The sequence below is a fragment of the Gobio gobio genome, assembly GCF_949357685.1.
Source record: "Gobio gobio genome assembly, chromosome: 16".
In the NCBI taxonomy this organism is placed as follows: Eukaryota; Metazoa; Chordata; class Actinopteri; order Cypriniformes; family Gobionidae; genus Gobio; species Gobio gobio.
Window position 1 is genome coordinate 33063985 of NC_137109.1, and position 24605 is coordinate 33088589.

At 41.6% G+C, this 24605-nt stretch overlaps 1 protein-coding gene across 1 annotated transcript in view; it reads left to right on the plus strand.

Moving 5' to 3' along the window:
* The window catches only part of LOC307140022 (teneurin-3), a gene marked incomplete at its 5' end in the record, with an annotated part of 149674 nt that overhangs the window by 52098 nt on the left and 72971 nt on the right, over positions 1-24605 (plus strand). Inside the window, one exon of the mRNA XM_079839264.1 lies at positions 19376-19562. Coding sequence (XP_079695390.1) covers positions 19376-19562 — 187 coding nt within the window. The remainder of the gene's footprint in view (positions 1-19375; positions 19563-24605) is intronic.

Genomic DNA, 24605 nt, shown 5'->3' on the forward strand with positions numbered 1-24605 from the left:
CCATAATCATAATCTTGATTATTTAGTTGATTTAATTATGCAGTTCTAATTTGTGGTGCTTTTTATTTCAGTGTTTTCTGCATAAGACCATTATGAATTTAAAGAATGAAATAAATTAATTTAATTTAAAGAAATTTTAAAAAAATTATCATTCTTGTTTGTGTAAGTTAAATTGTGTATATACCTGCCACATAAAACAAATCATTAAATCTGAATAAATGTAAATAATAATAAAAAAATCTGAATGGTTAGTGTTTATTAGAGTTGTAAAACAAGGTGGCAGGAAAAAATCTGAACCACTGAACAGATATTGAATTTCAATATTTTTTATGGCACGCCCCTAGAAATGTATCTGGATATTTCTTGGTGTTTGTGGGGACAAGTTTTAATGATATTTGCTCAGTGCAAGAGCCAGTGTAGTTCAATTGCCATGCATTCAGATAGATAGAATAAATACATACTTTCAGATTGTTTAACTTAAAAATGTAATTACATATGGTGAATGACTTCGATGATTGTTCCCTTTGAGGAAGAAGATAAAAATTGATTGACAAAAGCTGAGCACTGGCTCTCAGCAGCATTGTGACAGAAGTGGTGTAGGTATGATTTGTCTTTACTGGGGTCTTGGTGAAGCTTTACATTGGTAACAGATTGCCGATGTCAGTTTCAGACGGAATGGCTTGAGGGTTATCGTGTCAGGAAACGTCTCTCCTTTTAGTCTAAAGTTTCTGCCTGACAGAAAATTCTGAGGAAGTTGTTACTCACAAATAACTACCATTACTTCTGAGAAAATTCTACCTACTGAGCGTATTCAGCTATTAACAATTAGAAATCAGACTGAAGGAGGGACTGAAATTATTTTTTGTTAGGTTTTAGACCCAGGGAACACCTTCAGCTCTGCTGCGGTGTGACTTTGATTAAATGCTTGTGCTCTGCTTCACGCTGGACTCTGAATGTCTCCTGAATAGCCTGTCATGGCAGGTAGACAAGTTTCACTATTATGCTAGATAGTCTTATACTGCAGAGTTTACGCTTATACTCTTACACTCATCATGGGTGGGCCCTGCCCCAGCCTCACTGCTACGTCTCTTGAATATTTCCTGTAGTGAGGGGTGACTGTCAGTTTGTGATATTCTCTTTTTCTGTTTTCCATAACCATATTTGGTAATTCAGTTTATGCTTCTTGCCATTGTAAGGGTGGTTCGCCTCCAGTGGTTCAGGCTGCAGGGTTGCCGAATGACTAAAGAAACGTTATCAGCAAGATTCTAGAAAACTAAATTTCTCGTCTATTATCACCCATTGCAACTTATACCAATGATGGAAATAAGCGCAGTTACAATAGCAAAATATGTGGGAGAGCATTGCTATAAGTCAATACCGAATCAAAACTAGTTAGCAGCACATCATTTGTAATAAATAATTTTTTTGTTTATTAGTATAATTTTTTTTGCATTAGTAAAATAGTTACAAAATAGATGTATGAGATGATAAAAACTTATACCATTAATCGTACCCAGCATGAATAGAATGTTACCTGAGGGATAGAAAGAGAGAGAGAGAGGAAGTGTAGAGACAAAGAGAAGAAGAGAGCAAAGAAGAGAAGAGCCAAAGAGCAGGGCCGAGAAGAGAACGAGAGAGACAGAGAGAGAGAGAGAATCAAGAGACCCAGAGCAACCGTTACAATCTTCTTTTATTCTTTTCTTGACCATGTGACTGAAACCCAAATGTGAGACATTCAAACTGACCAATCAAATAATCACAACTTACCCCACTGTAAAGGTGTGACATATTTTGGCCTACAGGCCTTCAACATCTCTTTGTCTTTAGGAATTCCAAATGGCCCTTCTGGTAAGAAAGATGGGGGTTGAAAACAGTAAAGCAAATGTCTTTGTTCAATTTCAAATTCTCAGAAAAAGAAAAAAAAGCCACAAAGCTGTCTCTGGTGCAGTGCCCTTTCAAATGGTACTAATATTAAGGGGTGGGTAATAATGGCATATCACATTTTTATTTCAGGGAGGATCACGATACACAATCTTTTCACTACTTTTTCATGTGGGTTTTTAAGACTAATTTGCAATTTACAGAGCAGTACAGCCAAAATTACTTTTCTATTTTAAAAGTTAAGCCTTACAAGGTGACACAATATAAAAGACAAAAGTAGAAATTTTATTTAATTTCATTATTATATCTGTGTTATTAAAAATAAGAACAAAGATTTAAATTAAATAAATGGGGATTCATTTTTTCAGCTAGGTTTATTTGACAGTGACATTCAAGTAAGAAATTGAGTACTCAAACCTAATAAAACCTACATAGTCTTCAATGTATGAATTAAATATACATTGATTCTAATTACAGCTATTCAGTCAGGGGTAGTGAGTGGTTTTCTCTTTTTCTTTTGTTGTTTGAAATTAAGAACACACTGAAAAAATTATTCAGGCCCTTCATAGATATGACACATTTAAATTCTGTTCACTTTACTCAAACATATCTAATTTTGTCACAACTTAATCTAATTGTGTTCAATCAACCTAACATATTTAAAACTGAAGTTTACTTAATTCAGTTGTGTTAAAACTACATTAAATATTTGTGTTGACATAACTAACTGGGTAGTGGATATGTAGTTCCCAGCATGCTCTCCATTAGGAGAGTAAATGTATGGATTAAAGTGTTATTTTATGGGTTTTTCTGTAAAGGGAAAGATGCTTTTAGTTAATGTTAGTGTTTAATGTTCAGTTATGTTGGACATTTAGAGGAGTTTCTGTAATGTTTTTAAAAAAAAAATTTGTGGTTACAGTTGGGCTGAAGAGTGGCGCCTGTGCTTATAGGCTGTGGGCACTCAATCATTTATGCTAAGGAGTAGAGATCGACCGATATGGGTTTTTCTATAACTAATGCCGATGTTTAGAGGTCAGGGTCAGCCGATGGCCGATATGTGCTGTCGATTTTCAGGGCTGATATCATGAAGTTTTCCCCTTTATTTGCATGCTAAAATTTTTTCTTTTGGTAAAAATTTTTACTGGCCCCACCACAAAAAAAGTAATAAATAAAATAAATTAGGCCTAGTTATTGTTGTTTTTTTATCCATGTAACCTTAATAAATAAGGTTGACTCGTAAAAGCCTAACTCATATACATTTTAAAAATTGTTAAAAGACAGTCTGTAATGAGATAAAAAAAATAATAGAATTACGAGCAACAGCACAAATTAATACAACAGAACAAACATACAAATGAAAAACTTCTTTTCTGGTTTTTCATGTAGGTCTAAACTAGATTTTCAGGTACAGAAATAGTCATATAAGGACTTTATAAAAGGACAAAATGCTTCCCTGCCATTGACGATATTTTCCGGATTTCTGTGTTCTCACTATTATAAGGTAGTTAGCTAAACCAGCTATGACACATCTCCACACGGTACAGAATTTCCTGATCAAAACACAGATGAAGAAGAAGCAGAACAAGCGATCTCATATAAGCAGATGCATATGAAAAATTACGCGATCTCATCAGTAATAAATAGCATCTAAATCAAAACTGCTGTGTTATTGAATGAAATGTCGACCGAGGACAAGTTATAGGACTGTGAAGCTTTGAGGTGTTGATGGACTCCATGTACTCTGTCTGTGTTTTCATCGTTGTGAATCCGATCTGGATGTAATGTTAGTCTTTGACACAACATTTTACTCAAAATGTTGCTTTTTTCATGACACATTCAAGTGTTGATAAAAATAATGCAAGTGAGAATAAAACAGAGAGTCTGTTCTTTTGATATATTACATGTGCAGATATTCATACTGTGGGCCATGAAATTTGTGAAAATGACAAAAACGCTAGCGGTGACCGGCATATTTCATATTTACGTTCATTTAAAAGTCATAACCGACTATGTTTACGATGCTACTCAACAAGACAGGCATTTTGACATAATTTTGTATGAATATTCACGCTCTGTGAGACGCGTGGGTGCGCTTAAGCTAGTGTTGCTGCGGCGCACGAGAACCCAACTGAGATACTTTCTCATCTATGTGCACTTGAATATTTAAATACCGGTAGGCAAGGTATTAAAATAAAATCCAAGAGTCGGGACAGCTCTGTGTCTCCGAGCACGGTGCTTTCTATGAGCGGGGCGGAGTAACGTAGCCCTCGCCCTCAATCACGCTGCAGTGTTTGTGAGAGCTGCCGCCTTCTCCACCCCACGCACAGAGTGAAATTCTCTGACTCCGATACAGGAAAAATAAAACAGAACTATAACATTGGGGCTAATATGTTAGCAAGCAAGCTGCTGATCATTTTCGACTACAGTCCTTAAAGTTAACTGTAAGTAAGCCAACCTTCAACCAGCTGTAGCATTATGCCAGTTCCCGACGTTTCCACTGCACCAATAACATGGGGCTGCCCGCAGACGTGCCTGACTTTAAATCGGTGCTACTAAACACAGATATTGGCCGATGCCGATATATTACAAAATGACAAATATCGGCCTGATATATTGGCCAACCGATATATCGGTCGACCTCTAGTCAAGAGTGACACCCCTTTTCTTATACGTTTATTATATACAGTACATTGTGTATGATGATGAATGCAACTGCTTGTAATAGATTTTCTAATTAAATGTTTTAATTTAAGTTTGACAAGTATAAAAAAAAATAATGTTATAAGTATACAAATATAATTTAAACTGTATTTGATAAAATTGAGGTGGATCAATTCAATTGCATTGGCCAAAATTGAGTTAGACCAACTCAATTACATGTCATTGCATGAATTCATTTTTTATGAGTTGGGGCTACACATATTTATTGGATGGAAAACCTGCCCTCAATTAAATTGAGTTTGTCCAATGATTTATTTTTTTGAGTGCACAGACAACAGCAGGTGTAGGCTGCTGTCTCTTTAAAACCCTAATGCACACATGCGATTCCCTCCCAATTGTTTATGCAAACCTTTTGTGTATTTGACATTTTAAGCACAATAAGATGCAAAACTTAGTTCAGTATTCTGTGTGCAGACGATTTTCTGTGTGCGAGTGCCTTAGGTGTGTGCACTCTAGGGGTGTAATGGTTCATACTCTTCTTATCGCTGTTTTAGGGTCACGGTTTCGGTACGGTTCGTTATGCACAAATACATAAAATAGAGCAAAGATGCATATCAAATTTTTTAAAAACATTTACACAACACTACCAAAATTAAACACAACATAAAATAAATAACTTTACCCATTACTTCATACTACAGGGACAAAGCTATTCTTATACCGTTTTGTTGTGCACTGCGGAAGATGCTGGAACTCCTGTTTAAGGGGATGATGCCTGTCACTTAAAATTGAAACACCCATTCGCTGTACCTGCCTGGTATAGAGCGAAATAGGGTTAAGTAACGGTTCCCAATCAACCTACTAGACCATTTCACAATTTGGTTAATAGAGTTCCGGCTCTTTATAGATTCTTGTACCAGGACACCAAAGCAAAATACAGAATAGATTCAATAAAAAGAAAATCAGCAGTGTTTTGTCAATTTGAAATTTGCACAGTTTCCTCAAAAAGAACATATGTTGATGCTCCTTTTTGCACAGAGCTATGCTATTAGCTTCAAAACTAAATTTGGAAGCAATGATTGTCCCCAAGGATTTGTAAGATTGCACACACTCCACTGTTTGACCCTTAATGGACATGACTTTGTGCATAAAAACATTCTTTCTAAAATCAATTAACATATCCTTGGTCTTCAATACATTCAGATGAAGGTGAGCAAAGTCACTAATGACTAGTCCGTGATTCATCTCACCATTCCGAAGCAGACTGACAATTACAGTATCGTCTGCATACTTCAGAATAATAAAATTTTCTTGACTACTTTGGCACATATTTGTTTAAATAATAAACAATAAAGGAGAAAGTACACATCCTTGTGGCGAACCAGTGGAGGAAGTAACCTGTGCAGAGAGAGTATTTTTTTATTTTTGCTCTCTGTCCTATTAGTTAAAAAGTCTATAATCGACCCCACTAAATTATTACTCAATTTAAATTGTTCTGTAAGCCTACTTACTGAAACGTGAGGTTGGATTGTGGAGTCAAGAGCACTGAGTGATTTCTTTGTTATTTTTTTGATTAACATTAAAAACACAGGCAGCATGGAAATCGATACTCGGTTACTTAACGTAACCTCGGTTCTCTCTAGAAGAGGGAACGAGTATTGCGTAAGTTTCCTTACGCATCGGAAAGTATTCTTTCTTCGAGATTTCTGAAAAACCCAAAATTATCCTTAATTTTGTAACATTGTCAACGCAGTGCGGCAGCCTGGCAGACCATAGCAGGCTATTCCAGCGTGCTATTGGCTGCTCTGCTGGCAACTGCAGCAGCCTATCTGTGAGCCCGCGTGACGTGGCGACCAATGAGGGCGCTTCGCGCCCACCTGGCTTCATTTGCCTACAGGTGGGGCGTGGCCACGTGTATATAAGCGGGGCTCACGGGCTGCGTATTAGGTTTTCGTAGTTCTGAAGCGTAAAAGCCCGCGGGGCGCACGGCAAGGAACGCAATACTCGTTCCCTCTTCTAGAGAGAACCGAGGTTACGTTAAGTAACCGAGTATCGTTCTCTTACGAGAGGTTCTCTCGTATTGCGTAAGTTTCCTTACGCATCGGGAACACATTGTCAACGCCGTGCGCGCCTCGCGTACAGCATATGTATCCCAGGGAACCGGGGACCATTAACACTGCTCGGGCAGGGTGGCCGGTAAGGAAAACGGGCCACCACATATACCGACACTTCATTCGAACTGACGGGTGGTTACAACGGGTGGTTACAACACCCTGTCCCATGAATGAGGGAACGGCACCTGCCGGTCTCCTTCAAATTCGCCACACCTTGTCTCATGAATGAGGGAACGGCAACGCCGGTCGCCTTCAAATTCACAATATCTTGTTATATGAGTGAGGTAACGGCACCGCCGGTCACCTTCAAACTCACAACAGCTTGTCTCGTAAATGAGGGAACGGCACCGCCGGTCTCCTTCAAATTCACATAAGCCTAGCACCGAACTTACTACCAGTATGTGAGCTATGTCTGCGCAGAATCACTGGGCAGAACCAACAGCCCTATTAAACTGATAACACTTTCGCCTGTAAGGCAGGAACTTCCAGATTGTAAAATCTCACGAACGTAGACGGGGAGGCCCAGCCTGCCGCCATACAGATATCGTGGATGGAAATCCCTCTGGCCCAAGCCCACGAAGAGGCCATGCCTCTAGTGGAGTGTGCTCTGACACCTAGCGGGCACTGCATGTGTTTTGAAGCGTATGTTGTTGCAATCGCGTCCACTATCCACCTGGACAGGGTCTGTTTCGAGGAGGCGAGACCTTTAGTGCGCCCATCAAACGAAACAAATAGCTGCTCAGAATGCCTGAAGGCGGCGGAGCGTGTGACATAAACCCTCAATGCCCTGACAGGGCAGAGGACATTGCCACCGTCCCCCTCATCGGATGCTGGCAGAGCCGAGAGGGAGACAATCTGCGCCCTGAAGGGAGTGCCTATCGCTTTGGGGACATAACCATGCCTCGGCCTAAGAATGACCTTGGAGTCATTCGGGCCGAACTCCATACACGTCGGGCTCACTGAGAGCGCGTGTAGATCCCCCACGCGTTTTACTGAAGCCAGAGCTATCAGGAACGCGGGTTTTAGCGAAAGGAACCTTGGTTCCACAGTCTCGAGCGGTTCAAAAGGATGAGCCTTCAGGGCCTCTAGGACCAAGGCCAGATCCCATATAGGAACCGATGGGGGCCGCGGGGGATTCATCCGTCTGGCTCCTCTGAGGAAACGGATGATGAGCTCGTTCCTTCCTAGCGTGCTACCTAGCGTCGTCTGAGCGAACGCTGCTATAGCCGCCACATACACCTTGAGCATGGAAGGGGACCTGCCCAGTTCCAAAAGCTCCTGGAGGAAGGAGAGCACCCGCTGGACCCCACATTGCTGTGGGTCCAATCCCTTGGAAACACACCACTCAGTGAACACCGACCACTTACAACTATATAACCGCCTCGTTGAGGGGGCTCTAGAGTGTGAAATCGTGTTCATAACCCCTTCGGGCAGGTCAACGGGTATCCGTTGGTCACCCATACATGCAGAGACCATCGCTCTGGATGGGGATGCCAAACTGACCCTCCTGCTTGAGAGAGGAGGTCTGCTCTCAGCGGAACTGGCCAGGGGGGTGAGTGCGACAGCTTCACCAGCTCTGGGTACCAAATCTGGTTCTCCCAGCGCGGCGCTATAAGGAGCACCGGGCGGCGCGTCTCCCCTGATTTTCATTTAGGGAAATCGGCGGGAAAGTATACAGCGGGAGGCTGGGCCAAGGTTGGGACAGCGCATCCTCGCTTTTGGACAGAAACGTCGGGCAGTGGGCGTTCTCTTTTGTTGCAAAGAGGTCGAGCTCCGCTCTGCCGAATAGGCGCCATACCAGCTGGACTGTCTGAGGGTGCAGGGACCATTCTCCTGGGAGAATGAGGCCCCTGGACAGCTTGTCCGGGCCCACATTGAGGTGGCCCGGTACGTGCGCAGCTCTCAGCGAGCGCAGCGAGCTGTGTGCCCACACGAGCAGGCGTTCTGTCAGACTGCCCAGACACCTGGACCTGACACCGCGCTGCCGGTTCACGTAGGACACCACCAGCCCTGAGTCACTCTGATTCTGAAGCCTCCGGACGCCCAGGCTCTGTGAGGCACTCGGGCGTTTAACCAGCATTGCAGCGGGCGCATGCGCATTAAGCCCAGCTGGAGCACAGCTGCAGCTGAGGCCATACGTCCCAGCATCCTCTGAAAGAGCTTGAGAGGTGCGATTTTGCCCGGCCGGAAGTACGCAGCCATGCGCCGAACTTGGCACGCGCGTTGGGGTGACAGGCGGGCTGACATTGCCACAGTGTCCAGATTCAAACCCAGAAATGAGGTTGATTGCGTGGGCACTAATGAGCTCTTGGTCCAATTGACCGTGAGCCCCAGGCTGTCCAGATGGCTGAGCAGCATTGCCCTGTGGGCGAGGAGCTCGGCCTCTGACTGCGCCAGGATGAGCCAATCGTCCAGATAGTTCAATACTCGCATCCCTCGACTTCTCAGGGGAGCGAGAGCCGCATCCATGCACTTCGTAAATGTACGGGGTGCTAGTGACAGGCCGAACGGAAGGACGGTGTATTGATAAGCCTGGCCGTCGAAGGCGAATCGTAAGAATGGCCTGTGACACGGCGTTATCTTGATTTGAAAATATGCATCTTTCAAATCTAGGGAGTCTCTCGGGCGAATATGCGCGAGGATCTGCTTGGTCGTGAGCATCTTGAACGATCTTCTCATAAGAGCTTTGTTCAGACGCCTCAGATCCAGAATTGGTCTGAGCGACCCATCCCTTTTTGGCACGAGAAAATACCGGCTGTAAAAGCCTGACTCGCTCATAGAATGGGGAGCCGGTTCTATAGCCCCTTTGCACAGCAGCGTGGCTATCTCTGCTCGAAGTAGATGTGCTACTTCCTCGCTCACTCTCGTCTCCGTATGCGCACAGAAGCGCGGAGGGCGGCGAGCGAACTGCAAAGTGTAGCCGTGCTTCACTGTTTTCAGCACCCATTCTGATACACCTGGAATGGCTTCCCACGCTCTCGCGTGTGCCACACGGGATAGAACGGCCTCCGGGCTCGAAACGCCGCGCTTCGCGGGTTTGACGGCCTGTTTAGGAGGGGCGGGCGCAGTGCGCGCGCTCTCTGTGCTGTGGGCCATCGCTCGCGATCGGTGTGTGGCGTGGCGCGTAGCGCCTGAGGCATAATGTTCGCGAAAATGTGTGAGCGCGTTTGAGCGGGCACAACTCTTACGCGTGGAACATGACCGGTTAAGAGTGGCTGTGTGACAGCGCGTGTGGTGGTTAGGCGTGGACGCAAACAAGCGGACACGTGACCTAACTCTAGCACTCCCGCTTTATGTGAGTGAGAGACACAGGGTTTATAGTGCTTGTGTGCAGGGGTGAACACAGAAAAGTGGGCACATTTACTGCATTTGAAACACCTACGGCGTGAGCCGTGCAACCAGAAATAATGCAACTTTTGTGATTTCTCTGGTTCGCCGTAAAAACGGCGGTTATTGACAGGCGAGAGGGCAGTTTTGCCGGCTCGTTGGCTGTGTGAAATCCATCTGCAGCAGCCACAGTGGTGGGGGCTGACAGGAAAGAGAGTTTTGACGGTGGTCTGGCCGCGGCGGGACTTAACTGTCGTTTCTCGCCTCGGCTAGGAGGACTTTGGAGGCTCGGACTTCAGGGCGATCCTAGGCCGGGGGCCCCGAGGGGGAGGCGGCTTACCACGGCTGGAAGAGCGCGATCTGGGGCGGCCGCTCGGTCTTCGCTGAGACGAAGGGGGCCGCGCTGGGCGCTGCGCGGAGCTCGGTGCTGGCTGGTCACGAGGACGGCGAGCAACGGAGCTATTGCTAGCGCCGGGGCGTCGAGGCAGGAAGAGGTTCATGGCCTGAGTCGTCTTCTGCACTTCAGAGAAACGATCGACGATCCCCTTGACCGCTGGTCCGAAGAGCCCAGACGGGGAGAGCGGGGCGTTTAGAAAGGCGGCGCGCTCTGTTTCTCGCATATCCGCGAGCGTGAGCCAGAGGTGGCGCTCAGCTACCGTGAGGGAGGCCATAGAGCGTCCGAGGGCCTGTGCTGCGGTCTTGGTAGCGCGAAGGGCGAGATCCGTCGCGCTTCGCAAATCGTGACCAACTCAGTGTCATAGCTTTTCTCGTCCAGGTCGCGGAGGAGATTAGCTTGGAGGATTTGCAGCACGGCCATAGAGTGCAGAGCAGATGCCGCTTGACCGGAGGCAGCGAAAGCGCGGCCGATCAGTGATGACGTCACTCTGCAGGCCTTAGACGGGAGGGCAGCCTTTGAGCGCCAACCAGAAGGCGGGCAAAGGTGCGCTGCGACCGCCTCTTCCACCGGAGGGATAGCATTGTAGCCTTTCTCAGCCGCGCCGTCAACTTGTGAGAGCGCCGAAGAAGCCTGAGACGAGACCCTCGCGGAGAATGGCGCGTTCCAGGACTTCGCGAGCTCCTCGTGAAGCTCTGGCAGAAAAGGTGCAGTCCTGGAGGTGGGCGCACGGCGGCGACTGTTTAGGAAGCATCCGTCAAGTCGATTCGGCGCTGCCACCTTGGGCGGGGCCCATTCGAGGCCTAGCTGCTCGACAGCCCGGGTGAGAAGGCGCAACAGTTCCGCGTCCTCACCCGCTCGAGAGCGTCCGGAGGCCCGGACTGAAGAGGTCGCGGAAGACCAGTCCTCGCTGTCGGAAGCCATGATGGAGCAGCTGTCGGCGCGTTCCGCGGCCGCATCCGCCTCATCCCCGGAGGCGGCAACAGAAATGGTGGTCTGGGGTGGGGGCGGGGAAGGCGAGAGTGAAGCCGGCGGGAAGGGTTCCGGCGAGCTTCTCTCTGCGAACTCCGGAGTCCGCTGCGAGCGGCGCTTCTTTCTGCGCGGCTTAGCAGGGACTGGAGGGATGTCGTCATCGAACTGATCGAGTCGAGCCCACAGGGCTCAACAACAAACGCTCGGCTCTTTTTGAAAAAAGTGTGAAGCAGCGGAGACAACACTTGAGCGTAAAAGGATATGGGCTGCCGGATAGCAGAGCAGGCACGGATGGCTGAAGGTGGCGCGATGCTGCCGGCTTCTTCAGGCGCTGTCCTCTGCTTGCTTGTCTGCACGATCACGGCGGCGGGTTCCAGATCCAGCGATGCGAAGGGCTTCGCTGAAGAAAAGAAAATCGAATACGCAGCCCGTGAGCCCCGCTTATATACACGTGGCCACGCCCCACCTGTAGGCAAATGAAGCCAGGTGGGCGCGAAGCGCCCTCATTGGTCGCCACGTCACGCGGGCTCACCGATAGGCTGCTGCAGTTGCCAGCAGAGCAGCCAATAGCACGCTGGAATAGCCTGCTATGGTCTGCCAGGCTGCCGCACTGCGTTGACAATGTTACAAAATTAAGGATAATTTTGGGTTTTTCAGAAATCTCGAAGAAAGAATACTTTCCGATGCGTAAGGAAACGTACGCAATACGAGAGAACCTCTCGTAAGAGAACTCAATATTTGCGCGCTATCTGAAATCTGTGCTACAGATGAGTGCACGCACACACACACACACACACACACAAAAATCTCCTCTCAGCTATCAACACCCGGTTGATGATAACGTAAATGACTGGTCACATTCGAGCAGACGGCACTCGCATACAAGAGTGACTGTTTTGTCCACACTTTTTGATCATCGCTGTTGTAATGTATTATTGGGAAGCCAGAATGTGTATCCATCGACAGAAACATACATAAGCCTAACTCTGTCTGTCTGTTTTACACATTATTTTCAACAAACCGCCCGAACCGTGGGTGGAGAATGGTACGGTTTGATTTTTTACTGAGAACCGTTACACCCCTAGTACACTCAGAAAACCAGGGCCGGATTAACCATTAGAGCAATTGGTCACTTGCCCAGGGGCACAGGACATCTAAGGGGCCCAAATATTATGTTATAAACGCAGTCCTCACTTTCCTAATTATATGCATATATAATTGGGGGGGGGGGGGGGGGGGGCTTGAATCTTTTGAATCTTGAATCTTTTGTTGCCCAGGGCACAGGAAATTGTTAATCCGGCCCTGCAGAAAACTGTATGTCAGAACAAACGGGCAAGTAAAATAGTTTGAAAGTTTAAACTGGCAATGCTTTAAACTTTCATGATGATGAAGAACTGCAATGTTACACGAGCATTACTGTATATATGCCCATCCCTACCGCTATGTTGCTAAACAGGGACTGTAACAGTGTTACCGATTGTAATTGTGTGTTGGGTGGGAATGTGCAGTGTAGCACGATACTAACTCTCTCTGTAAAGGCCCATCCAATGTTTTTTATTATTTTATTAGGAAAACAAAATGCTTAAGAAATAAATGAATAAATTCTTACATATTTCTCATTACATTTTGGGTTGTTTTGGAGGATGTGCTAGTGGCTCACAAGGACTAAACTTGAAGTAACAAAAAATTATAGTCCACTGGTGACTGCTTGGGTTATTCCATGCTCCGGAGGGTTATTCCGAATGTGACATTTTCTCTCAAGTGATTGGATGTGATACCGACTGGCAAAGTCAATGGAAGGAGAGCTAAGGAGGGATGTCTAAATATAGGGTAGTGCTTGGCGCAGAATAATCAAGAATGGTATAATAATCTGTCTTCGATAGAACCGGTAGAAAGTGCAACAGCTCTCAAGACATTTTAAATATATTCAGCAAAATGGCATGCCTAAATAATGTGTATTCAGTGTTAATGCATAATTTTCATTTCCTTCAAATGTGACCGTGTTCTTACTGTTAAAGGAAAAGGTTCAGCGTTTGTTTAAATATATTTAGTGTTTTGTTTTTCAACTGTTTGTATTGAGATTGAATAATAATTTAATTCCTTTCAGGAATGCCAGACTATTATGTGTATTTCACATTCATCTGTTACTAACATGCTCATGGTGTCTAAACCGCAAAGCGTCCTCTGTTCACCACAGAATTCATGAATGCAATTTTCTTTTCATTATTTACAAAAATGCAATACCAAACCCCCTCTTCTGGTACTATTTATACTCATTTATCAAATATGACAGTTTATGTTATAGTCTTGTCATGGGCAGGGGGATATATTTTTTATTTCTTTTTGATAAATGTTAGATGTTGTAGTGAGAACGGCTATTTACTCGAAGGGTTTGGAGCTGATTTTGAGACTATAAAAGACTACAAAAGGCTAATTGTTTGCATTCTTCATTGAAAGAAAACAATAGCCTACATAAATTATTTATTGTTACTATTACTAGAAAACATAGTATCTTGTTTATTTGCTCAAACTAATGAGAAACATCTGTTTATTTACATTTGGCTCACATAACTGTCAAATATTGGCAGAAAATAGTAATATTGATATAACTATTTTTTCTGTTTGTCAGCATATATTTGTGTCAGTGTACATTGTATTTTCATGTCCTCTGTAGCTCCCCATAACGAGAAAGGAAAATGTAGATGACTCCATAGCTGTGTTCCATAGATAGACATTAGTGGTAAAATTAAGAGTAAAAAATGAAGATGTTGTTTCAGCCGCTCCATCCAATATTAATCAAAACGACCCAGTAAAGCATCTTGTTAAATCATAGTTGAACAGCTTGGCGTTGAGAAATTTCGTGCCAGATGTGTCCGTCTTTCCCAGATTGCAAATGAAACCTTTATGGAAAAACACATTTCCTTTTCTTAGGCACTTCATCCTTTTGCAGAACGTGCCAGAGAATGTCAATGTAAAGGTAAACGTAAACTTACACAGGACAGAAATCACCTTGGAAGAGAAATCTGTGTACAGCATGTGTACGTCCAATCAAGAAGGAGAGAACTGTATTTTATTGCTATAGGAAGTTTGATTAAAGGAAGCTGATTGCCTCAGATCTGGATGGAAAGCCTGCCAAATGCCTTAACATTCTGCTCATGTGGTGTGTAATCATTTGTTAGTATGTGGAGTCTAGCGGCGCACAGATTGAATCAGAGCGGTGCCTCCTTATCTAGATTGAAGGAAATAATTTGTTACAATTTTCCATTAAGTCGCATTCAGAAAGGCATGAGTTACCTTAAGGGCACATTTAAGGCAAATTGTGCTGCCACAGAAGTTCGCTGTCTCTTAAGATTGCTGGCTGTTTCATTTCCATCCACTGTCACGGGCCGTTTGATGTATTAGCGAATGCAAACAACATGAAAGTGTAATGGTGTTCGCCATGTCTGGGCATGACACAACATCGCCGTCTTTGCATCGGGTGACCTCTTTGTGTCAAGAGCACGGAGTGGAGGGTGAACCATGTTCCCTTACCAACACTTTGTCTAATGCACCTGTCACTGAGGTCCATTTTAACCCTGTCATGAATGTGGCAAGACACCTGCCATAATAATTCCTGTTCTTTCCTCACTTCAGCCTCTGTCCATGTAGCGCAGAATTAGTTGCTGTTTCATAGTTCTTGACGTAGCTAAAAAAAAGACGAAAAAGGTTCCTGCTCCTGTATACTCCAAATCTGAGTATACAGTGCTGATGTGACATGAGCACAAGCAGTCTGACCGCACATATTTCTTTACACTATTTTGTGGTCACATGCACATTCTCAGTTTCACTCACTGACTTCAATCACTTTTCACAGCGCTAGTCTGTGACAGGCCCATTTTAAGAGCGCACCAGAGATATATGTTTGCCATAATAACAGCAATAACAGTTTATCCTGCAATAACCGGGCTGAGGCATCTTCAGTGCTTTTATTTGATTTTATATAAGGTGTATTTAACTACTATGTTCTTACATCAAAAAATAAGTACTATGACCTTATTGTGTTCATATTGCATTGCAAAACACCTTTGCTCCTAATGTAAGGTTAGGGACAGGTTTGGTGGTACAGCACTCGCCTAGGGCAGCAAGAAAGAGAGAGATTTAATTTTTAATTAATTTATTTATTGGACATTAATTTGGGATTATTGCACTTATATCAACAAATGATGACTCCATTAGTTATTCTAAATCTAAATTATCTTTCCTTCATTCTTCCTAGTAGTGCCACTCTCGCCCCACCCCCACATCATTCTTAGAGTGACATCGGCCTACATGCAAAAATGTCATCAAAATTAATAAAACTATCTGGACATGAATACAAACGATGATGAAGTTTACTGATTGTGATGACTAATTATTTTAAAGCCAGACGCGCTTCTGAAAGGTAGGCTTATGTATGTGTGTGAGAGAAAGCGGTGAAGTTAAGTTGCTCTCCTTTTTGCGTGTGTAATATTTATGTATGCCATATATAAAAAAAAGGGGGGGGGGGGGGGGGTAACACACACAATTTCAGCTCATGTTAATCTTGAGTACCTATAGAGTAGTATTGCATCCTTCGTATCTCCGAAGAGTCTTTAGTTGAATCATATTTATAAAAGACAGATGCGCTGTACTGATTTTTTCCGAAAACAGCTGAACTCATGGAGGCATGCAATGGGCGGAGCTAAAGAGAGCACACACACACACACACGCACGCACAATACATTCTTGGCATTATCTTATGCGCCGATTGCCAACAAAACACAGACATTTTATGCAGTTTTGAAACTCACCGGTTTCGACTCTTGACAGGGAACAAACAAACACACTTCCAGAACTCCAGAAAAACAAACTGCATCAACTGTTTTACGCTGGGTTATTTGGGAAGCTGAACAAGGTTATCTTTCCCTCACAACCAGAAACACACTTCTTTAGTGTTGATTTCGTGGTCCTAAAGCACAATGCCAGCACTGCCAACCCGAATGAAGCTCGTTGATTTGCGCGCTCATCCGGGAGAAGTGCCCATACAAGCAATTTGCATTTACAGCTGTACTAGTGGTTGCATGCTGCTTTTTTTACATTGCAGAATGCAAAAATATATATAAAAATCCGAAAACATGCTTGTGTATACTTTTGTTTTTGTGCAATTTTATCAGTAAACAAATCATCCAGTCTTTCACATGCATCTCAAAGATTGTGTTTTAATTGTGAGTGTGAAGTGGTGTGTTTTGACTAGAGCGGCAGCTGAGCATGTGCCAGCCCTGGGTTTAAGTGTTGGTTAAGGGGTAATGGAAGGCTCAACATTGTAATTATAGATCGATGTTATAACATCAATTAATTACAACTGTAATTACATGCAGGTATTTTTTCAAATATAAGTGTAGAAACATACAAAATTGGTGCATTGTATCAAATTATTAATTTAAATGTTAGTACAAAGTAGTTTTGGACCAAGTACTGGAACACACCCCTGATATGTCTGATGTTGAAATCTCATGGTGTGTTGCAGTGTAACTGTGTTACATGCCACAATGACATTTGACACTGATAACAGAACTGTTTAAATTAATATTTCAATAAATATGGAATTTTCACAAAATAAATTGCTGAAACATACTGCATGATGCAGTTTGCCAAATTAAATTTCCTAATTAGTGCACCCCTACTGAAGGGCATATCAGACAATTAAAAAAAAAAAAGAAGCCATTTTTGAATTATAAACAATAGATATTATTGAAGACCAAAAAAGAGGACACTTTCTGGTCATGGCCGCTGTTCATCTTCCTTTAACAGTTTTTTTAATAGGATAGTATTTGGATATTATTTAGGTGCATTTACACTTTGCATTCCAATGTGTCTGCAATGTGACCCACACAAAATTGAGAACACCACTTAACTGAAAAAATTTCATTTACTGAATTTTAAAAACATTGAGGGATAATTCCAAAATGCTTTCCATTATTTCAAGAGATAAAAATAATGTGTTTGGTCTACTGCATTTCCCTACTTTATAAACATTCCCACAGTAAAGGATGCTAATAAGGATTAGAAGCAAAGAAAAGGGAAGAAAATAAACTTTTAAAGGACCCCCGTGGAAATAGCCTGAGAGAGACACGTGAGTGAGGATCTGGGGAGAGAAACGAGAGAGAGAGAGAGAGAGAGAGAATAAAAAGAAGAACCTCCAGAACCAAGCACTTGATAAGACTAAAGGAGCTCTTGTGATATACATGTCACATTAAAATGTTATGATATTTCACTGATGGATTAGTTAGTAGAGCATGATGGAAAATTTACAACCAAGTCTGTCAATGTGATGGATAATGATTATTTGTAGCGCAGTGTCTGTATTACAAATCACTTGTGTAGTTAATAATGAAAACGCATTAGTATTTACACCTTGTTGCATGTGCTCGGGATGTGCTCTCAGTGATGTGAAAACAATGTCTATTTTAATGGCTTTTATTTTATTTAGGTGCTATGTATTTGATTTTCTGATCATCTGATCATCAAAGACATATTGTTATCTCTGCTAATAAATTATATGATTATACCACTGTATGATTATACAATAAAGTGTCAAAATATGTTTTAATCCATATGACCTTGGACCACAAAACAGTCATAAGGGAGCTTTCCATTTATGTATGGTTTGTTAGGATTGGACAATATTGGCCGAGATACAATTATTTGAAAATTTGGAATCTGAGGGTGCGAAAACAAATCCAAATACTGAGAAAATCAAAATTTGCCAAAATAAGTTGATTTTTGATATGTACTAAATATCTTCATGGAACATGATCTTTACTTAATATCCTAATGATTTTTAGCATAAACAAAAAATTGATAATTTTGACCCATATGTATTGTTGGCTTTTGCCACAAATGTACCTGTGCGACTTATGACTGGTTTTGTGGTCCAGGGTCACATATTATATCATACAGTATGATACATGAAATGTTATGTGGGGGGAAAAAAAAGAAATCTGGCTAGTCATTTTGTGATTGATGCCTTTGAAATGGTAATAATAGATTATATGGTACGTTTTGATCACTGCCACTATCATTTTGACATTTAAATTATTGATTGTGAAAGAAAAGAAAGAGAAAAAAAGGAAAGCTAATTATTCCATCATGCTCCACATACACTTTTCCTCGTGGTGCTTTTGCATTCAAATAAAGGCAAATATTGCATTTTTGTGGCTTGCCTGAGCAGTACGTCCCTGTCACAGTCTAGTGTGTGACAGCATATGTTTGGACACCCGTAGTCAGATGGAAACAGACCTGTCAGCACGGCGGCAGGATGGGACAGTGAGATAATCACACAGTGTCATTTTGGGGGGCAATTACCCAGCTTGGAGTGAAATGAGAAAACCTGTTTTTTTCCTGCTGTCCTAATGGAGGTTCCGGTCATTAGTTAAACGAGAGTCTCTCTCTGGCTGTAATCAAACGTGAAGCGTTCAGTTTAAGAGCCCATTATAAAACATCTGCTCCCCGGCAACGCCCTGCGGAGACTTACGTTTGCTCTGTCGTAAAAGTCGGTGAGCACGATTGCAACTCAATTTGAAATCTTTGTATGTTAAAAGTTTATTAAAATGCTGCGATCTGAGTCATATTCACCTTTACTGGCCATATATGTTCTTTTTTGACTGTAGGTAAATAATAGTGGATTTATTTTTTTACAAAAACTTAGCAGCTACGATGTAGGGGATTTATTATGCCATCCAGTACTGTTTTTTTTACTGTTATTTTAATTCACAAATCAAACCACATTTTTGCAGTAAACCATGTGATTCTCATTATGTAGTGTTACGCGTCTCCTCTGTCTCTCTTTAATGAATCTGGATGGAGAGAAGTGAAGATTTGAAGGTGTTCAAAGGACCAAATCATCCTGTGTAAAGAATCCATTTTAACCTTATCCAATCTGGAACAGGCACACAATCCGCCTGCTTTTTGTGTAAAGCAGAATTCTGTAACAAGCTCCACTAATACTCTGCCTCTCCTCTTCCAATAGACCAGCTTCCCAGCCAAGCAAGACCGCCCCCTTTGCCACCTGCTCCACATAAACACAAGCAGCATCCGTCAGTCACCTCCCTCAACCAATCACTGGCCAATCAGCCGACAGAGCTTCAGAGCGCATCTGAATGTGTGCAGCTGCAAGAAAACTGGGTTCTGGGCGGCAACGTGGGCTTGGAGAACAGGTACTTGCGTGTTTGAATTCACTTACTATACTCAATTTTCCATATATTGTCTAGAACACAGTACAATATATGGGGAAGAAATGAAATGCTGATTTAAGTACATAAACAACATTACACCTTATGGTTACAGCATATACTGTACTATGCATTTGATCTTAAATGCCTCTTACTTGATGGTGATAATAATAATTATTATTATTATAATAACTTTTTTAACAATATATACATACGTTGTCAATGATTATTATTTATTTTATTACTTTTCCTTGCTGAACAGCATTCTTATGTTCAGCCATGGATGGATCTTGTTATGAGGCACATGTCATCCTCATCTGTCCATACAGCAGCAACAATATATTATTTTCATGATTGAGAATAGACAGGACTTTCTTTTCCTCACTGGAATTCCTCCACAACTTGTAATATTTTAAAACAACATTCAGAGGCAATACATACTACATTAAGGCAATTCTAAGATATCATTGTACTTGAAACCTGTCAATCAATCCACTCACAGGCTGAATAACGCAACCTCTGTGTGTTCTGCGTGTCTTCAGCGATTACAGTATACAGCTTGGAGTTACAACCAAGGTGTAATGTTGTAATACAGCTTACAAAATGTTTATTATAAACTAGTCTTAAGACTCAGAATCTGCCCTACCTAAATGTACGGTCAGGAGCCTCAACTGCAATACAGCAGTAATTAAGTCATCAATAGGGTTCATTGATATGATGACATTGATATTTATGTTATCTACAGGTGATGCCTGAATATTTGAATCATCCACCAAATTATCAGTTCTTCAGTGCACAGTCTTCTGACTGAATAATATGTTCAGTAAAGGAATTAGAGAAGAGTCATAAAAGGTTTTTCTTTTTCTTTTTTCTCACAGTTATTGGTAAACCTAATTATTTACTACCAATCTTCATAATAAAATAATTCTTTTTTTTTAAATCAAATTATGACTTATCAAAAAGTGAAAGATGTATCAGTGCAAAATATTATAGGAATACAATCAACAAGCTTTTTTTTTTTTGTTGCGTCACATCACATTTTTTGTGTACATTCGTTAAATCAGAGTGCATTATGGCTACTAAGGAGGGAATAATATATGGTTTTCAGACAATGCTAAAGCTGACACCCAAATTGCGATACAGCTTGTCACTTTTACAGTCTCTTGAACATTCAGAATCAAAATGAATCTCTGTATTATGTGTATAAATATATTACAATTACTTATGTAACTGATCAGTTGCAAGCAGTTGCATTTGAGTCAGAAATACTCTATATAGTAATTTTCCATTTGAGTTCCCATCAGTTTTCACTACACATTTTTGAAGAAATATTGTGGTAAAACGAAGTCAAGCCTTTATGTAATGCACCTTGCTGTCACTACAGATATCTTAAAGTATACTACTAAAGCTGAGGGTTGCCTACCCAGCATCCACCTGACAGATTGAATTTATGTATGCATGACATGAGCATCATATCAAGCATACATAAACATGTCATGATAGTTGTACCCTCTTCAGATATATATGCACTCACTCAAAATCATTTGTCTGTATACACATTTTTGTTCTTATTGTAATAGTGGACACTGTCTCCTTAAGGGTTGAAAGTGCAAAATTATTCTTCATAAAAGGATGATGTCCTTTAAAAAAATGCAGGCTTTGTTCATTACAGACCCACAGTGTAAATAGTAATGTACTGCATCATAGATTTTCCACACCCTTATGCAGATTTGTAAGTGCTACGATCAGCATTTTCACTTCAAAATGCTGAAAGGAAGGGTCCCAGTAGACTGGGACCTGCAGAGGCCGAATATGAATGCAAAATCATTTGAAAGAGACGTAATTAGCCAAAACAAAAGTCACCAAATGCAAGCCAACATTTCTGTTATGTATACATTAAATCATATGCAAGCACATCCAAGTACTGGACACAAAGCACCTAGAAAAATGTTATTTCTTCATAATAATAGTATTAGTAGTTGAAACCGAAATCAATCAATTAATTCATTCAATTAATTTGGCCTATACTCAAGTGGATGAAACAAAAAAAGAGTCAAATCTTCTTTGACTTTTAGAAATAAAAGACCTGTGTATTGTGAAAACATTCTGTCAGTATCTGAAAAAGTCCTCCACAGATTTTTGAATTTTTTTTAATTAAATTTCTGACATAGGAAATATATAAAATACATATTATATTATATATGACTGACATGTAACTATGGTCAATCATGGCCAATAAGAAATGACTTGCTGCAGGAATATCTTTTTATATAGCACGAAGGAGTTAAATCTTTCCTGGATGATATATTGCGGATAATGTCATAATGGCACAGTTTATATAACCCTGCATATACCCCCAGGAGCCTGAGCTACCACCCACTCGAAAGGTTGAACAAGACGAATAACAGCTTTAAACTGTTCACAGTATCATTACAAAAATATGTGCCATTTAAATGCTTAACTCAAAATTGTGAGTATAATGTACTAAAAAATTGCGACTAGATGGCCATAATTTTTTTGCCATAAATACCATAAAATATCACATTCAGTTTTCAACCAAAAGAGAAAACGGGTCGAAAATCTTGAACAGAAAGTGTTTAAAGTGATAAAAAGCAGTGTGCATGTGAAATAATCCAGGTTTCATTGGATCTCTTTTAAAAGTATAATCATGATGATATATTGACACCAAAAATATTTTAAACCATATATAGAATATTTAAAAGTTGTTGCAGGCTATATGTTATTGTTCTCATGCCACCTAAAGGAAGAACAAATCTTATACTAACAGCTACATGTACATTGCTTACATCATATAGCAATTTCAAATACTATTATATATATGCTTTATAAGTAAATAAAGCAGATATAAATACTGAATGTGTTTACTGTTGCTCCCAGTTAGAAAATAATTGCAATGTGTGTAGGCTATAATACACTAAATTAATCAATTAGTATGAACAAAGCAGTCGTGTGTGTGTGTGTGTGCGTGGTGTAGGAATGGAATGTCATTATAAAAATAAATGTAGAGTGGATCATCTTGAGTGAATGAATGAAATTCAATTTCAGTCTACAATCAGCCTGACCTGCAATTTAATGTGGATTTTCTTTCTTTGGTGTTTCAACATAATGCCCATGTTTTTTTCCTTAAAGCTTTTCATTAACTTTCAATAAAACTTAACGCCTCCACCCTAGAAATCTCTACTAAATGTCACTTTTTCATCAGCACGGGAACATGTTTAGGACAGAAGTGGTTTAAATTTGAGTAAATCACTTCAAAATCAGCTCTTTTTTTAAATAATAATAATAAATTGGCCATTAAATTGTTTTCTTTATGAAATGGCATTTAATATTGAGGCCTTCCTGCAGTCGCACTGTACACATTCGTTATTAACCGAAGTGTTTGTAATGCTGTGCGTCAGGTTTTTGATCTTTTGCGGGCCACAGCTGTTGTGCTCCATTGTGGAGAGGAAAAAACATCAACAAGAAAAAAAGACTCTAGTGAGAGTGTACTTCTTATGGATATGAGAGAAAAAAAAGATGTTTTGTAATCAAATCTAGCGAAGAATCTTTGTTTTGTATCTAGATCTAGGCAGAAAACACAGTCTTCTCCTGTTATTAATGATCCCAGTAGAATTCCTGTACTACCTCTCTCTCTCTTCAGCTTCCTATTTTTCTTCTGTGCTGTTCACCAATCCATCACGTCTCCGTTTCTCACTACTCTACCTTTCTTAACATGTTATCTTGAAAACTTTCCACTATGCTGTCTGTCACAAAGACTCTGATCTTTCCATGCCAAAAGAAAGGGACTGTCCTAAAATGGCAGTGGCGCAGAAACCTCCAGGGAGCGTCTTAAAATACCGCCACTCTGCCGAGTGCTGGGGAGGCACCTGCTGCTCCCAGACCCCTACTGAGGTGACAGATGCTACCGCCTCAAAGAGGATGCTTGAGTCCTAGCTGGAGTTGAGAGGATCTGTGCAATTCCTCCTTGTTTTTCACAGATTTTTTTAAACATAGTCTCACATGCACATGTGTTGGAATGAGGCCATGTCTTCACTTTAAACTCGTCTTCCACTTTGTCACCAGTCACATACTCTTTTCGCATATAGACTCAATCGTTTTAACTCAACAAGTAGTCCTTTGAAAAGCCCACTCTTTTCTTTAGCCTAGCTAATGCGGCCATCATTATATATCAAATTGTGCTAGAAAAGGACTTTTATTCTTTTGTTTGCAATTTCTCTTTCAACCTCCAAATCCCCCCCTTTTCTTTTGTAGGGCCTCTTCTTTCACGCCGCAGCATTCCAAGCGTCAACCCGATGACAAGGAAAGGATGCTGACAGAGATCCAGATTGTACAAGTACAAAAATCTTTTTGGAGTGAAGTTACTTCTTAGTAGTCCTAATGCGAACAACACTCTCACACCCTATAAAAGGGGGCAATGAGGATTAGCTTAGTCATTTTCTCTAGCTGGCGTCACACTCCCGCTAATCAATTATGGATTGTTTGGCCTCAAAACGGCACACTGTCAGTGTATTTGTTAATCGTTTGTGAAGGCTTTTAAATGTGCCTCATTCAGTGCGCAGTGGCCCGGAACCTATCCGAGCCCTTGTGAAAAATGTGTGTGTGCGTGTGTGTTTGGAGTCATGGCAGCAGCTCATAACCGTGCAGATTATAAAGTAGAAGTATTACAATGGAGTCTTCTGAATGAAACGCAGGCATCTTAAAACCACGCCTGTATTGAATTTTCCACAAAAGAACAAGCGGCTGAGTGCTGCTTGACCGTTGAAGTTTAAACTTTTAAAGAGTAACGCTGTTAGTAGCTGGAGTTTTACATATTTTCTCATCCATACAAGGAGAAGAGCAGACTAAAACCGCGTTTCCACCGCAGGAACTTTCCCCAGGGACTAGGGATTTTGGGGTGGTAGTCTGTGTTTCGATTCGCAGGGATCAGGGTCTAAATGAAGCTATGGGTAAAAAAATCCCCCCCTCAGAAAGTCCCTGCTCACAATGTAGTATTTCTTTTTTTTAAGT